The sequence below is a fragment of the Ceratotherium simum genome, chromosome 19 (assembly GCF_057802395.1).
Source record: "Ceratotherium simum simum isolate JZ-2026a chromosome 19, ASM5780239v1, whole genome shotgun sequence".
Classification (NCBI taxonomy): domain Eukaryota; kingdom Metazoa; phylum Chordata; class Mammalia; order Perissodactyla; family Rhinocerotidae; genus Ceratotherium; species Ceratotherium simum.
The window spans coordinates 29,067,495-29,082,355 of record NC_141918.1 but is presented as its reverse complement, the minus strand read 5'-3'; the positions used below and the strand labels follow the sequence as shown (position 1 = coordinate 29,082,355).

Here is a 14,861-nt window from a genome sequence, read left to right as displayed (position 1 = left end):
TTTTATATGTGGGATGCCTGCCACAGCATGGCTTGATGAGCAGTGTGTAGGTCTGTGCCCGGGATCTGAACCTGCAAACCCTGGGCCACCGAAATGGAGCACACGAACTTAACCACTATGCCACCAGGCCGGCCCCTTGATACGCTTTATGAGAAACCACAGAATAGTTTTTACAAAAAGTAAGAAAAGATGAGGCATTCACATTTTTTCTCCTTTGCCCCAAAGAGGTAGTATTTCATTTCTCAAATTCACACCACAGAAACATAAAGCCTACAAACACCCAAACTTCATCAGACGGGGGGTTTAGGGAGTAAGAATAATAATGGTTTTACAAGTTCAGTAATTCTTTTTTTACTCATGTAGAATTTGTTTTCATTCTAGTGTCCCTTTGTACCTTCACACTGTTTGATTTGGAAGATCATTTAGTTGTTTTTGTTGTTGTTTTTAATGGATCCAGGTTTCTTATTCTATAAAATAAGGATGTTTCCTGCTACCTGCCTCGTAGGATGATTGTAGGGTTTAAATGAACAAAAATATAAGTGAGATTTCATAGTCTCATGTTTTTCTGAGGCTTTACAGTTAACATATTTTTTTGTTTTTTTACAGTTTTGTTAATTTTTTTTTTTTTTTTTAACAAATAACTGTACTCATAAGAAATTTATAAAGTGAACTTAGAAAGAAGCAGTTTTGGGGCCAGCCAGGTGGCATAGTGGTTAAGTTTTCATGCTCCACTTCCACAGCCTGGGATTCACAGGTTTGGATCCTGGGCGTGGACCTACGCTCATCAAGCCATGCTGTGGTGGTGTCCCACATTCTAAAAATAGAGGAAGATTGGCACAGATGTTAGCTCAGCAACAATCTTCCTCAAGCAAAAAGAGGAAGATTGGCAACAGATGTTAGCTCAGGACCAATCTTCCTCACCAAAAAAAAAAGGAAAAAGAAAGAAGCAGTTTTGTTTTTCTTATTGGTGTTTGTAGATAACCCCACTCCAAAGAGACAAGTAGTTGTTGATGTTCAGCCTATGCACAGAAGGTATAAATACATGATGAAACCAGTATTGTAACTGCTTATACCTCAGATTGTAGCAAGAGTTCCATGCCACTGGTTTTTACTTTTTTTAGAAAATAACTTCTGGACATGATTAGAAATGCCAGAAGTGTGGCTCTATAATAAGGAAGAAACAAGGTCGTTTTACTAAGGCATCTCCATAGTCACTGCAGCCAGCTCGATTATCATAGACTTGTTAAAATATATTAAAAATAAAAATCTTAAGGCAAGAGGTTCGAAAGTGTTGCTGCTAGTGAAAGTTTTCCATTGAAGACTATAAGCAAAGGATCACACATTTATTTGAATTTTCAGCTATTCACAAGTAACCCAGGATGGCCCCTTTGTAACTGCTGAGATACTGTGAGCCTGGCTTGTGGGACTGGGTCACTGGTCACTCACCCTTTCAGTCTCATCCTAACTCTCTCTGCTCTTTATTGTTTCTCTCTCTCTCGTTGGATGTGTTTTTTATGTAAAATATATATATATATGATATAGTGCCATTCACAGTGGGAACTCAAAAAGTTCTTCAGACATAGCCCTCATGAGCAAAGATCTACTATACTCAAGTTTGGACAAAAGCAGTTTGTTACACTCAGTTTAAACTTGGTAATTATAATCTATTTTCTTAAATTTATCATTATGCCATCAAATTCTAAACTAAAATGAGTCTAATTCTTTGCCTTGATTGTTTCCTTCTCCCTTCATCTGTGCTTTTTCCCAACACATGGGCAATCTTGATGATACAGAATCTGTTAATAACTTAATCCACTGACATGTCTTTTCTAAAATCAAAGAAATAATAAACTGATTATTTTCATTATTCTCTGTTACGATAATGACAAGATTACAGAACCTGTCAGAAGATGCCTCTGATTTTCCCTTCAATGATTGTTCTTTATCTAAATCTCAAGAAGTTAAGTGAATTAACCTGACTTTTTCAAAAGTAGGAACAGACACACAATTAATATTTCATCTTTAGCACTAGACAACAAAATTCTCTTAACCAAATAATAAACACATGCAGGCAGTTAAAAGCTAGGCATCTCTTCATTAAAACAAGTCCTGTGAGACTTCATTGTGGCCCTATGTGTAAACAGTGTAATTATTGCCTATATTTTAAATAAAACAATTAATTCTGAACTGTTCTGTAATTCATACTTGACAAATGTGAATGGGCCCTGTTAAACTCAACTAGAATTAGTGGGTCATTTTGTGTAGGCAGATCAAAAACATTTGAACCTATATTTTCAAAATTTTATTTTGCTTTTTGATTTTTTTTAAATGAACAAGTTTTAATTTCCAACTTTTACCACATTTTTATCTTATGAGGAAGCTTTTAATCAGTTTATTAAAATAGTTTTACAATCACTTAATTTAATACAATTTTCTTTTTATAATTATAGCTAATTATATGGGATTTTTTTTTAGTTTAAATTTTGGTTTATGTCCTCGTTAAGAAATATAAAGACTATAAAAAAGACAATGAAAGAATTAACATGGAAATGTTTTGAAAATCTTCTTTAAGATGTTAAGAGTTGAGGCTCTGGGAATATTTTGGGCAGAAATAATTTTTTTAAAGGTATAAAATATAAAACTTATACATGGAAAGAGATATGTGGTATTTATTAACTGTGATATTATATGTTCATTAAGACCTGTACTTCTAAGTGAGTATAGATCCGGGAGAAGTTAATGTAAGTATTTTTAAATGGGTTTGTATTTCTCTGATAAACAGCACTCTCCTGTTTGTGATCATAGGATAAAAGCTCTGTGTGCTTGTATATGTTCATTTTTACTGCTACATCATGTAGTGTGCTCTTAAGATTGAAATCTCATTCCCCAGGAAGCATTTCTGTCTAAGATTAATTGCCCTTTTAAAATCAGCGTTTGATGTATTCCTTTGGCTATATCCTGGCTAGGTTTAACCCTCTTTGACCTGACCTCACTGACTATTACCGCCGAGGCTGAGTCAAAATCCTTCAGCATGATGTATGCACCTCAGATTTCTGCCTGTGGTTTTTCATGTCGATGGATTCAATTAGTTGGCGTTTTACTAATGAACATATCAGAGGTTAAAGAATTTGTCAGACAGAACAAAATTGTTTCGACTAGCAGTAATCAAAAAGCTCATCGCTTCATTTGTTTAAAACTTTTTCAGAAGTATTCATTATTTTTCAGAAGTCTTACCTTCAGCATCACACATTCCAGGATAGCAAATCAAGTCGTTTTCTGCAGATAATAATTATGAAATATAAATGTGAAGCCACAAAGCTAAACACCATGGTTTTACAACTTTTGGCCTTAGATTTCTATTTTCCATATTCACAAGTATAAACTGCAAAAAAAAATTCTTAAACTGAAATTTTCTGATTTCAAAGCATTTTCCCTTGAAGGTATACCATACATTTCTTTAGCTTCCTTTAAAGTCAAAGAGATTTCACATATTTATTATACTTATTAACAGTAAGAATGAAACTCATGCATCTTGTCCAGAATCTCAAGTAATCTATTTTGAAAGACGTTTAGGTCATATTCCTTACTGAAGATTGGCTAAAATAAGGATTGAAATGAAGATTGGGATGGGCAATGTTATGAGCCATTGCTAATAGAAATCTCTAAAAGGCCGAGTCATCACAGACTATGAGCTCTCAAATAATGATATATTTAAAAATGGATAACAAAGATTTTGGAAGTTTTTTTCCCCCTACTTGAATGTTTTCATCTTTTTAAAAAACTAAGAACCTTACCTAGAGTCTATTAATAACATAACTATAGTACAATAGAGCTTATTTGACCTGTCGATGATGTGCTCCACTGAATGTACATGTTGAGAGCACTACTAAGTTAATCCAGAGGGTTTACAATATTTAAGGACTTTTTTTTTTTTTTTTTTTTTGGTGAGGAAGATTAGCCCTGAGCTAACATCTGTTGCCAGTCCTCCTGTCTGCTGAGGAAGATTCGCCCTGGGCTAATGTCCGTGCCCATCTTCCTCTACTTTATATGTGGGACGCCTGCCACAGCATGGCTTGATAAGTGGTGCATAGGTCCATGGCCAGAATCCAAACCTTCAAACCCCACGCCACCGAAGCAGAGCTCACGAACTTAACCACTATGCCACGGGGCCGGCCCCCTTAAGGAATTTTTTTAATGTCATGCATTTTGTGTTTGCATAATGATTGAGTCTTTGGGTTTTTGTTGTTGTCCTCTTTTTTTTTTTCTTAACACATTCATAAAATTTGCATGCCACACTGCATAATAATGGAGCTGTGTAATTCAGAGTATATATTAACATGAGGCTAGATTCTCACAGCCTTTGCATGCCAATCACATAATTGAATCCATGGTTTTTATATATCTTTTGATATACCTAGTACTAAAAGAACTACCTTATTCCCATAACTTTGTGTGCAGGAAGAGAATTACAATGAGTGTTTAATTTTTGTTACTAAACCATGATCTTTTAAAAACTGGTCTTCTGTCTTCAATTACTCTAAGTTTTTTGACGCTCTTATTTTTTTAAGGAGTGATCAGGAGGGAGGTATGGGGAAGAGTCACTCACTTTATTGAATACCTACTGTGTCCAAACCCTGCGCTGGGCTCTGGGCTGAGTGCTTTACTTGGATATCCTGTTTAGTCCTCCATGCAACACTGGAGATTAGAATTCTTTATCCACACTGTAAGAGGAGGAAACTGAGACTCAGGAGGTTAAGTGATTTGCCTAAGAATTCAAAACTAGTGAATTATGCTGATTTGAACGTTTAGGCATGAAAGACTCATATACTAGAACTGGAAGTCATGTTAGTGATCCTATATTCTAGACCAGTGGTTTACAAACTGACCCATGGAGTTAACATCAGAAACCACCGTGGATCGTAAATCAGCAAGCAGCAAGGAGACAGGCTCAGTCCCACATCGAAGCTGCCCCACCTTCACCTGTGTTATTGGGGTTTCTGCATAAGATTTTGTTTGAAGAAAAATTCTACATGTATTATTATAAGATTTATTCAACAAAACATTTAAAAACAGATTTTACCCCAGAGATTGATTCAGGTCTGGAGAGGGGCCCAGCTTATATTTTTTTCAAATCTTCCAAATGATTCTGATGGTCAGCCAGATTTACAAACCATGGATCTAGACAGACACCTTCATTTTATATATACAGAAATAACCAAAAGGAGATATGAGGCCTGCCCAGTCCTTCCTTACCAGAACGAGAGTTCAAGTTGCCCACCTCCTAGTTCATCCTTCAGTAGCACCTTGTTCACTATCGTACATAGTTGGCCCTTTCTCCTGTATGTCTCATTAATATTATATTCATTGTGTGTGTGTGTGTATACAGACATCATTTTTTGTATATATATACACATAAGAAGTTACCATTTTTTTAAGTTCATTATTTTCATTAATGACTTGTGTGGATAACGTAAATTTTCTTCTTTTTGCTTCTATATGTAATTCTTACCATTCTAATCATACAACGCAAATCTGTTTGAAGGTATTTTTCTTAAAATGTCACACAACTCTAAAAATGCTCACTTTAAGGTAGGTACTAGTTAAGAATTGAGTTTTCATTAGGCTATTGGTAATAATACAAAATTATATGATACTTTTATATTCTTTTATAATATTTGGACATATATAAATAAGATAAATATAAGAAATGAAATTTTATTCTGATATTCTCTGTATTGATATATGATCTCTTCAGATTTAATATCTAACTCTTAAAGTGAATTGAATTCCTCCTCTACCTAAAGAAAATGCATGTTTCTAACCTGTGTTTCTGGCCTTTTCCTTAATTCACACACCCAAAATATTTATGAAGGTCTATCCTTGTATTTACAAGGTGAATTAAAATAAATAGGTTTAAAAATTGCTGTGTGGTGGGCTGGCCCCGTGGCTTAGCGGTTAAGTGTGCACGCTCCACTACTGGTGGCCTGGGTTCGGATCCCGGGCACGCACCAATGCACCGCTTCTCCGGCCATGCTGAGGCCGCGTCCCACATACAGCAACTAGAAGGATGTGCAACTATGACATACAACTATCTGCTGGGGCTTTGGGGAAAAAAAAAAGAGGAGGATTGGCAATAGATGTTAGCTCAGAGCCGGTCTTCCTCACCAAAAAGAGGAGGATTAGCATAGATGTTAGCTCAGGGCTGATCTTCCTCACAAAAAAAAAAAAAAAAGAAAAAAAAATTGCTGTGTGGACATTCTACAAAATAATGATGTGTACTCTTCAGAATTGTCATGGTTAAGAAATGCAAGGGGCCAGCCCAGTAGTGTATCGGTTAGGTTTGCTCGTTCTACTTCCATGGCCCGGAGTTTGCCAGTTCGGATCGTGGGCGCAGACCTACTCACCACTCGTCAAGCCATGCTGAGGCGGTCTCTCACATAGAGGAACTAGAAGGACCTACAACTAGGATACACAGCTATATACTGGGGCTTTGAAGAGAAAAAAAGAAAAAGGAGGATTGGCAACAGATGTTAGCTCAGGGCCAATGTTCCTCAAAAAAAAAAAAAGAAAAGAAAAGAAAGGCTAAAAACTGTCCAGATTAAAGGAGGGTTTAGAGACATGAAAATTAAATGATATCTTGATTCCTGGACTGGTCCTAGACTGGAGAAAAAAAATAATTGGGGTAGTTGATAAAATTTGAAATGACTACGTAATAGTATTATGTCAATGTTAAATTTTTTTATTTTGATAACTGTACTTGTGGTTATGTAAAAGAATGTCTTTATTAGAAAGTACAAACTAAAATATTTAGGGGTAAAAGGCTCAGTGTTTCTAATTTACTCTCAAATGATTCAGAAAATAATTATGCACACAGAATGATAAAGCAAATGGGGCAAAATGTAAACAATTGATGAATCTGGGTGAAGGGGAATTCCTTGTACTGTTCTTGCAACTTCTCCATAAGTTTGAAATTATATCAGAGTTACCCCCAAAAAGTGCCCTGTATGAGAGAATTTCATATAGAACTAGTTACTTGATTGCTGTCTCAAATGTTTGCCTACTTTAAAGCATCAAGCTCACTTTTAAAAAAATCTGAGTGGGTGAGGTGTGGAATAACATTTTCTCCTGAGTCATTTGCTTTGTAGTGACATATTTCTTATTCCCAAGTATTAAATTCTAGATTCCCATTTTGAAACACAAAGACATATTTACCAAAAACATGATTTACTTTAGTAATATCATCAAGCATTTCCTTTCTACTGTTAAGAAAAAAAAAAGAAACATCTGCTAATTTTTCACTGCTTCATTTTGTTAGTTCTGATATTGCCAAAATGTCCAGTCATGCTTTATTGTAACTTATCGTAGCGTGAATTTAGGTGATAGTATGATATACTCCTTGGCTTATCTGGAAACATTTTGACTTTTTGTTTTAATAACTAAAACACTTTTTTTTTTTTTTGAGGAAGGTTGGCCCTGAGCTAACATCTCTGGCCAATCTTCCTCCTTTTTTCTCCCCAAAGCCCCAGTAGATAGTAGTATGTCATAGCTGTACATCCTTCTAGTTGCTCTATGTGGGACACTGCCACAGCATGGCTTGATGAGCGGTGCATAGACCTGCGCCCAGGATCCGAACCCACAAACCCTGGGGCCACCGAACGAACTTATTAACCCCTACAACACCCAGCCGGCCCCTGCTAAAACAGTCTTTATAGGTAGAGCTCTTTCCACTTAGTGTAGTGATAGCCATCAGAAACTATTCTCAAAACATTAGTTTCGGCGGTGTATTCTACCAGCAGTAAAATTATTTAAGCTCTGAAAACATTTATTGATTAATTACTAAGTGTTGGGCACCCTGCTAAGTATTGGGGATATAGTGATGAATAAGAGAGGAACTTTAGTTACTAGTGATCTACCAGATAGTTACAACTATCTGGTGATAGTTGTGTTATTGGGGGAAGTCAGAAAACAAAAAAAGATTATATTTGGACAAATGTAGGCAGTGACAAAATATTTAAAATCTTAAACCGTTGTGTTGAGGGAAATGACAGCCCTAGATCCACTTCCTTAGTTGTCTAAATTTAGTTAGTGACACTTTTATGTTACAGGTTAAAAGTGGCCCCAATTTAACCCAGAGAATCAGTGCTGCCTGTTCAGGTTTCTGATAATGTGATTTATGTTTGTTATACAAAGTGTTTGAATAGTGCTTATGTTCTCCACCTTCTGTTGTACAACTTATAAGCTCCATGTACCCTTTTGTGTACAGGGTTGGTTTTCTGTCTTTTAAAACACACTGGTCATAAGTAGATTGTATGCCATGTTGTATTTGCTCCCATGTTTAAATATTGCTTTAGGCACAGTATTTTGGATGTTGAGTTGTGACTTGTTTCTTCTAGTACTGTGTTTGGATATCCGAAGGTGTCTCTGGCTTAAGGAAAAACTTTACAGATAAGGAACTTTTACTCTTACACCGCTGCTCTTTCATTTTTTGACTCAGTGCTAAGTAGGAGGAAGATTCTGAGAATATTAAAATATTTCAAAGAAATATATAATAAGAATATGAAGAAAACCTACACCGGAAATGTTTTCAAATATTCTAAGAAAGATTTAATACAGTAAAACCTTCGCAATCTAGAACTTAAAAAGAATGAATCATTCCAGATAGCTGAGGGTTTATCCATTTGAATACCAACATTTTAAAATCTTCTCAGAGTACTAATACCATGCTTTCTATAGTATTCTGTATATTGCTTAATCTTTTATTTATAGATGATTCCCATCATTGTGAAAACTAATTATTGTGTTAATACTGTGATCACCATTGTGTGAAAGGATATATAGATGCAACAAAGATTGGAAGAAAAATCAAAACAGTGAAAGCATTTTTTAGGTTGGTATCTTTAAGGTGATATCTTTTTCCAAAATTATTTTAAACTCTGACAGTGATTTAGGGGTTTGTTTGGAATTTTTATTTGGTTATCTTTGGGGTTGATAGTATGTTTTTTAGGTTTTTATTTGGGCACATTCTTTTTTTATGAATTCTCTGTGGTGTTTTTGTGTTCTCTCTTATTGTCAGTCTGTTGACTGGTCACCTCCTAGGACTGTGCTGCCTCTAACAGGAAGTTTAAATATTTCTTCAAAGGGGTCTCTTGTTTCAGGTGCCAGGCAAGCCATTATCACCATACATCATCAACCCATTTTGCCTAGACATGAGAGCGCTAGGGATGCAAAAGTCATTTTGAACAGAGCCAAAGGGGAAAAGTAGGATATTTCCCTGTCATATAGTTCCATGAATTCCCTGTTTCCTTGTTGTCTTCTGTCTCCAGGAAGTTGAGGTTTGGACATTGTATTTTGAAGAGATTAAAAGAGACAAACGAAGAATTGTGCTAAAGGAGTGACACAAAGTTTCTTGAAGGTTCTATGTTTGGTTTTGTTTTTCAAAAGAGGAGTTTGGTTTGCTTTCTTTGTTTTCCTATAACAACCAAGGGTGCTTCTGTTTACTTTAAAGATTGTCAGTACATCATACCAAAATCATAAAAGGTACAAAACTAACCTTAAATTTAATTTGTAGTAAAATTTGAATTTCAAAGAGAAGTGTGAATTGCAGCAGCCTTTTATTAGCTAATAGGTGTTAACAAAAATCAGTCAAGTTTCTTGACTCCAAATCAGGAATCCCTGAGTCAGACTCTTTGTTCCTTCTCATTAAGACTGTAACTCTTATTCTAGAGTGTCTCTAAAACTTTCTCATATATATTTAAACAACTTTACTGCAAATTAACCTACAACTCCCCTCTGTTTTATTAAACATCTTCCTAAACACTCATCTTATTCTTGATGATTTTTAGTTACTTTTCTACTTTACATATTTTAAATATGTATTGACCCACTTCATTTGACCCGTTTTTAATAGCCAGATAGTACAGTTTTTAATGTGTAACTAAAATAAATTTTGGTCAATGGGTACAAATGGGCTGTTTTCTCCACTGTAGTTTCATTAACGTCAATCTTAGGTAAGCACAGTAATTAAGAAAGAATGAATACTTTCACATATAGCAACAGAATTTTTATCAGAATTCATTGTAACCCTCAGGTTTCTGTTTTGGGTGATACATATTGCAACATTTGAACTTTCTCCATGTCCACATTTCCTGCTCGGGAGGCAGACCAGGTTTAATCTGTTAGAGCTGTAAAATCCATTTAATTCACTAAGGATTCTCAAAAAGCAGCAGAGTATTTTTTTTTTTGAACTGTTTTGACTCTTACTGATTATTGTTGGATTTCTTTCTTGGAATAGATGGGGAAAAAAAGAACCAAGTGATGATTCATGGAATTGAGCCAATGTTGGAAACACCTCTGCAGTGGCTGAGTGAACATCTGAGCTACCCAGATAATTTTCTTCATATTAGTATCATCCCGCAACCAACAGATTGAAGGATCAACTATTTGCCTGAGCGGAATCACCCTGAAACAGGATTTGCCAGAGCATGTCACCTTTCTGCTTCAATCAGGTTTGGTGGAGGCAGCCTGACCAGAAACACTACTACAAGCCAAACAGGAAAAAGATTCCATGTCAGATAAGGGCACTTGGGCTGGTCTTATTTTGCATCACCATTGCTTTCCTCCACTGCCGTCATTAAACCTCAGCTGCGACATGAAAGACTTTACAAGACCACTGCAAGTCTTCTGTTTTCTTGTAAAATATAATGAAGCCGAAACCTTCGGCCTAAGAAGAAAATGGAAATATGTGCCATTCGATTCATATTTCTGATTAACAAATAAACAGGGGTATTTCCTAAGGTGACCATGGTTGAACTTTAGCTTGAGGGAGTGGAAACATTGGTTTAATTTTCAAGAGAATTAGACTCAAGAAAGTAAAAGAGAAATTCTGTTATCAATAACTTGCAGTAATTTTTTGTAAAAGATCAAATTACAGTAAACCCATCTTTCCTTAATGAAAATTTCCTATGTTTACAGTCTGTCTATTGGTATGCAAACAATCTTGTAACTTTGATAATGAACAGCAAGAGATTTTTAAATAAAGCATCTAAATATGTTTTGTCATTTAATAACATACCATTTTGTCACTTTTCCAGCACTTTCTGACTCACATACAGTAGATCACTTTTTACTCTATGTGTTACCATTCAGACTAGTCATCATTGGCATGGAGAGGATGTAGGCCATAGGATAACTTGTCTCAGGAGCTGCCATAGAAGTTCTTGTTGCATTTTTAAATCTATGTTCTTTACACGTGCAAGATATAAATAATGTTATCATTTATCTTTGCTGTTTTATCACTGTAAACCTGTCAAATCATAGTAGGCTAAGCATCTGTTTAAGATAATTTTGCATTTTTGGAAAGACCTATTCCTTTCCAAGCTAATGTTTTTCATTGGCTTCAGGTCTAATATTTCACTGTGGTCCCTGGCAGCCAGTCTTTGAAGTCTAAAGATTACTAGTCTCCTGACTGCAGTAGCTTTCCCTTAACTTTACCAAAAATATTCAGAGGTTACTGGAGTTCTTATTCAATATAAGGAAATTTTTGCTGCACTTTATTGCCACGCTGCTGGGATTCTACCAGCTGAACATACTTGTGCATTATACTTTGTTTCTTGTGAGCCAGCTTGCTGTCCATATTGAATGTCGACCCATTTGAGTTTGCTAAAAGACATAAGGTCATGCAATAGTGGTTTTAGATTCCATAATAAAAGTGCTTTTCTTATAAAAAATTGTATGAACGTTGAAGTGAGAGCCTGCTAGTGCTCACTGCTTCCTTTTTCTTTTTGTGATTTTCACTGATTAATAGCAGATTTATTCACAGAATGAGATAAAGTTAGTCAAAGGTCAAATATGCTGGAGTGGAATGTATAATGCTCAATCAAAAAGAAAAACGTAGGGTACCAATGTGATCGGAGAAAAACAGAAGCAAGTGGCAAATAATTAGCTAATGTCAATAAAATGAAAAGTACCATTTTAGTAAAGGAAGAAAAAATAGCAATATTTGAGTTACTTAAAGACAAAAAACCCACTGACTTGTATTTTTTCAAAAGAGGTTGATCTGAATATGATTGTTCACATTAAAAGTGTTTATTCGTCTATTCAGTTTGGGGGTTTTCCCCCTTGATGTTTTGACAGACTGAAGTGAGCTTCAGCGAGCAAAAGGATCAAAATGCCAGGGAGTGCTAAGCGGTGAAGAAGAAAGTGTGGTGAGAACGGTAAGCCGTAGTAGCTTTCCGCAGACAGGACCAGTGTAAAGTCTCTGCAGTGGGCTCAAGGGAGCGCTGGTCTTTACTTCCAGATTTGAAAGTAAATTTTATCAAGCCATTGCCCACTTTTACTCACTTGTTCGTTATTACACCAGCATCATAACTGTATTACTCCACTGTAGTCCCAGGTAAGTCAAGCCTCCGATACCCAGAGGAAGAATAAAAACAGAGATTAGTGCTGGCTTAAATATCTATTTTTGTTTCTTTTTATTTGAATATTTAAATTTTATGGTTTATTAAAAAATTAAGTAAATTTTGTGTCTGTCGTTATTTTTAGAAGTTGGAAATGAAATTTGTATAAAGCAAGTTACCAGTTGGGGAAATCACTAAAATTTCTCTAGTCTTATACCTGTCATAAAAGTTTCTCAAAGAAATGGTAAAAGATATGAGGAATAAAAGAGAACATATGAAAGAAAATTGGAGAGGGCCAAAAATCTCCATGTGCTTGTTTAACTCATCCTTGGTAGTGACCCCACTAAGTAAAAGAAGATATGTTTTTAAATTATTGGCACTGTTAACTAGGAGGGAATAAACTCAGCCTAAATAAATTGCTTGTCCTTCCTAATGTCGTTTTTCATTTGGATGACCTAAGTTCTGACCATGGATAAAGTTGAATTGGTATGCACTTCATATATTTAGAGCCCCAAAGTAGCCTGCTCATTATTAAACAAGGTTGACCTACCATTCTTTATAGCATGGTGATGTATGGATTATATTCCAGTCAGTCTGAGGTGAACCCATGAGTGGACTAATCCTATTACATTTATCCCCTGTTCAATTGGAAACTAGATAGGGACTGATCATTTGCTAAGAAAACAATATACAAGATTTGATATTGAGTGACAGTAACTTTTAATGGTTATCTTTCTGGGGTATGTTTATTTCATATAGGCTATGTAAGGTAACCTTTTCTTTCAATTTTCAGAAATTTGGTTTATGTGGGTCATTCCGAAGAACGACAGTCTCACTTTATTCATCATACTATTGATATTTAGGTCTGAGGTAAGTTGGATTTCCTGTTAGATGTGCCAACATAGTTGAAATAGAAGTGTAGAATCTGTGGGTATGACAGGGAAAAATCAAGTGTGATGATATTAAGAGTCAGTCACTGGGATGGAGTCAGTCAAAATACTTACCTGTCTTTTTGAGTTCCATCATTCTCCTAAGTGTTTTCTAAGTAATTCATTTCCTGGTCTGAAAATTTAAAATTCCCCATGTTGGGGAGGAGAGAAGAGAGGCATGCCTCTTTTCAGATAATTTGAAATTAAATGACACTGTGTAATTATAAAAATTCATTTACCATATAGCTTTATTTGGCAAAAGAATCCTTTAAATTTTCTCAAACATGAATTACAAATTCTCCACACTTATTAGCAAATGTAATACTACTGTAGAATCTAGTAGGAACAATATAGTAACCATAGTGTGAAAAAAGACTCAGTTTTTAGATCTTTTAAGTGGTTCATTAAGTATTCAGGTTTTTAAATAATTGTTTTTGTTAACTGAGAATGTGTTGGAGTGAACGAGAGAGGTAAAGATAAATCTGAAGATTTAGGAGCGTCAACATGCTTTGACATACCAATTGATTCTTCTGAAAGTGATTAATTTGGCTTCCCCTCTGTAGCTTCCCCACCCCCACATCACAAGGATAAATAAAGCATCACCAGCCTCTTTCCTCTTTGTTTTCCCCGGTTCCTAGTGGAGTGTGTATCACATCATTGGTGCTTTGCAAATGTGTATACAAAGGAGAAAAAATTAACTCAGGATTATTTAATGACACCTTAAAATCAATGTTGTATTTTCCTGTGAAAAATACCAGCTATAAAAATAGGAAGAACTTTGTTTAGAAATCAATATACAAAGTGCAGTTGGTTCAGGTTTGCATTACTGATGAAGACCTGCTTACTCAAATCACCTAGTTTCAGTAGGAACCACTGTGGATCACATCCTTGCGTCAGTCCACATTCATTTTAGGTGCAGCATAGACCGCAGTACATATCATCTGTTTCAACATCACTCTAATTTAAGCAGCCCCTAAAGTTGGAGCTATTCTCATCAAGCATCTGGAGGTATTTATTAATTCTGACCTTTTCATAAATGAGTGGATTGTGTCTTGCTTTTGCCTCTAGACTTGACTTCTGAAAATGTAACGCATTTTTAGCAAGGGAAATGTGTTAGACCTCTGAGCAAGGTTATTCAAACTAAGGTAGGCTATCAGATCCATGTTCGTGAAAAGCTTTAAGAGAAATATTTGGGTTTCAATTTTTTATATTGAGTCGAAAAGGTATCTGTCTGCTTCACATATTACTTAGAAGATGCTAATGAACTTTATAACCTTTACTGTGGTTTGTAATAAATCTTTATGTGGTATTTGTTACTACTCACACTGAGTGTAAACTCCATAAGAATAGAGACCAGATCTGTTTGGCTCAGTATTGTATTCCTAGGACCTAGCACTGTGCCTGGAATATAGTGGACTGTACTAAATACTTGTTGAATGGAAGTTTGGAAAAAGCTTCATAATACAAAGCACATTGATATATTAAAAGCTCTGAGGAGTTCTAAGGTTGAAAGACCTATTTGATCCAGCATTCTCCA

At 35.4% G+C, this 14,861-nt stretch overlaps 1 protein-coding gene across 5 annotated transcripts in view; it reads left to right on the top strand.

Annotated features, from left to right (window-relative positions):
* The window catches only part of ATG5 (autophagy related 5), a 124,867-nt gene extending 113,797 nt beyond the window's left edge, over nucleotides 1-11,070 (top strand). For 4 of the 5 annotated variants that reach the window (XM_087443945.1, XM_004422169.3, XM_014781137.2 and 1 more), the window contains one exon: nucleotides 10,292-11,070. In XM_087443945.1, the coding sequence (XP_087300071.1) occupies nucleotides 10,292-10,428 (137 nt within the window). In that variant the 3' untranslated portion in view covers nucleotides 10,429-11,070. The remainder of the gene's footprint in view (nucleotides 1-10,291) is intronic. The other variant, XM_087443944.1, reaches the window with a different exon arrangement.
* The last annotated feature ends 3,791 nt before the right edge of the window (nucleotides 11,071-14,861 follow it).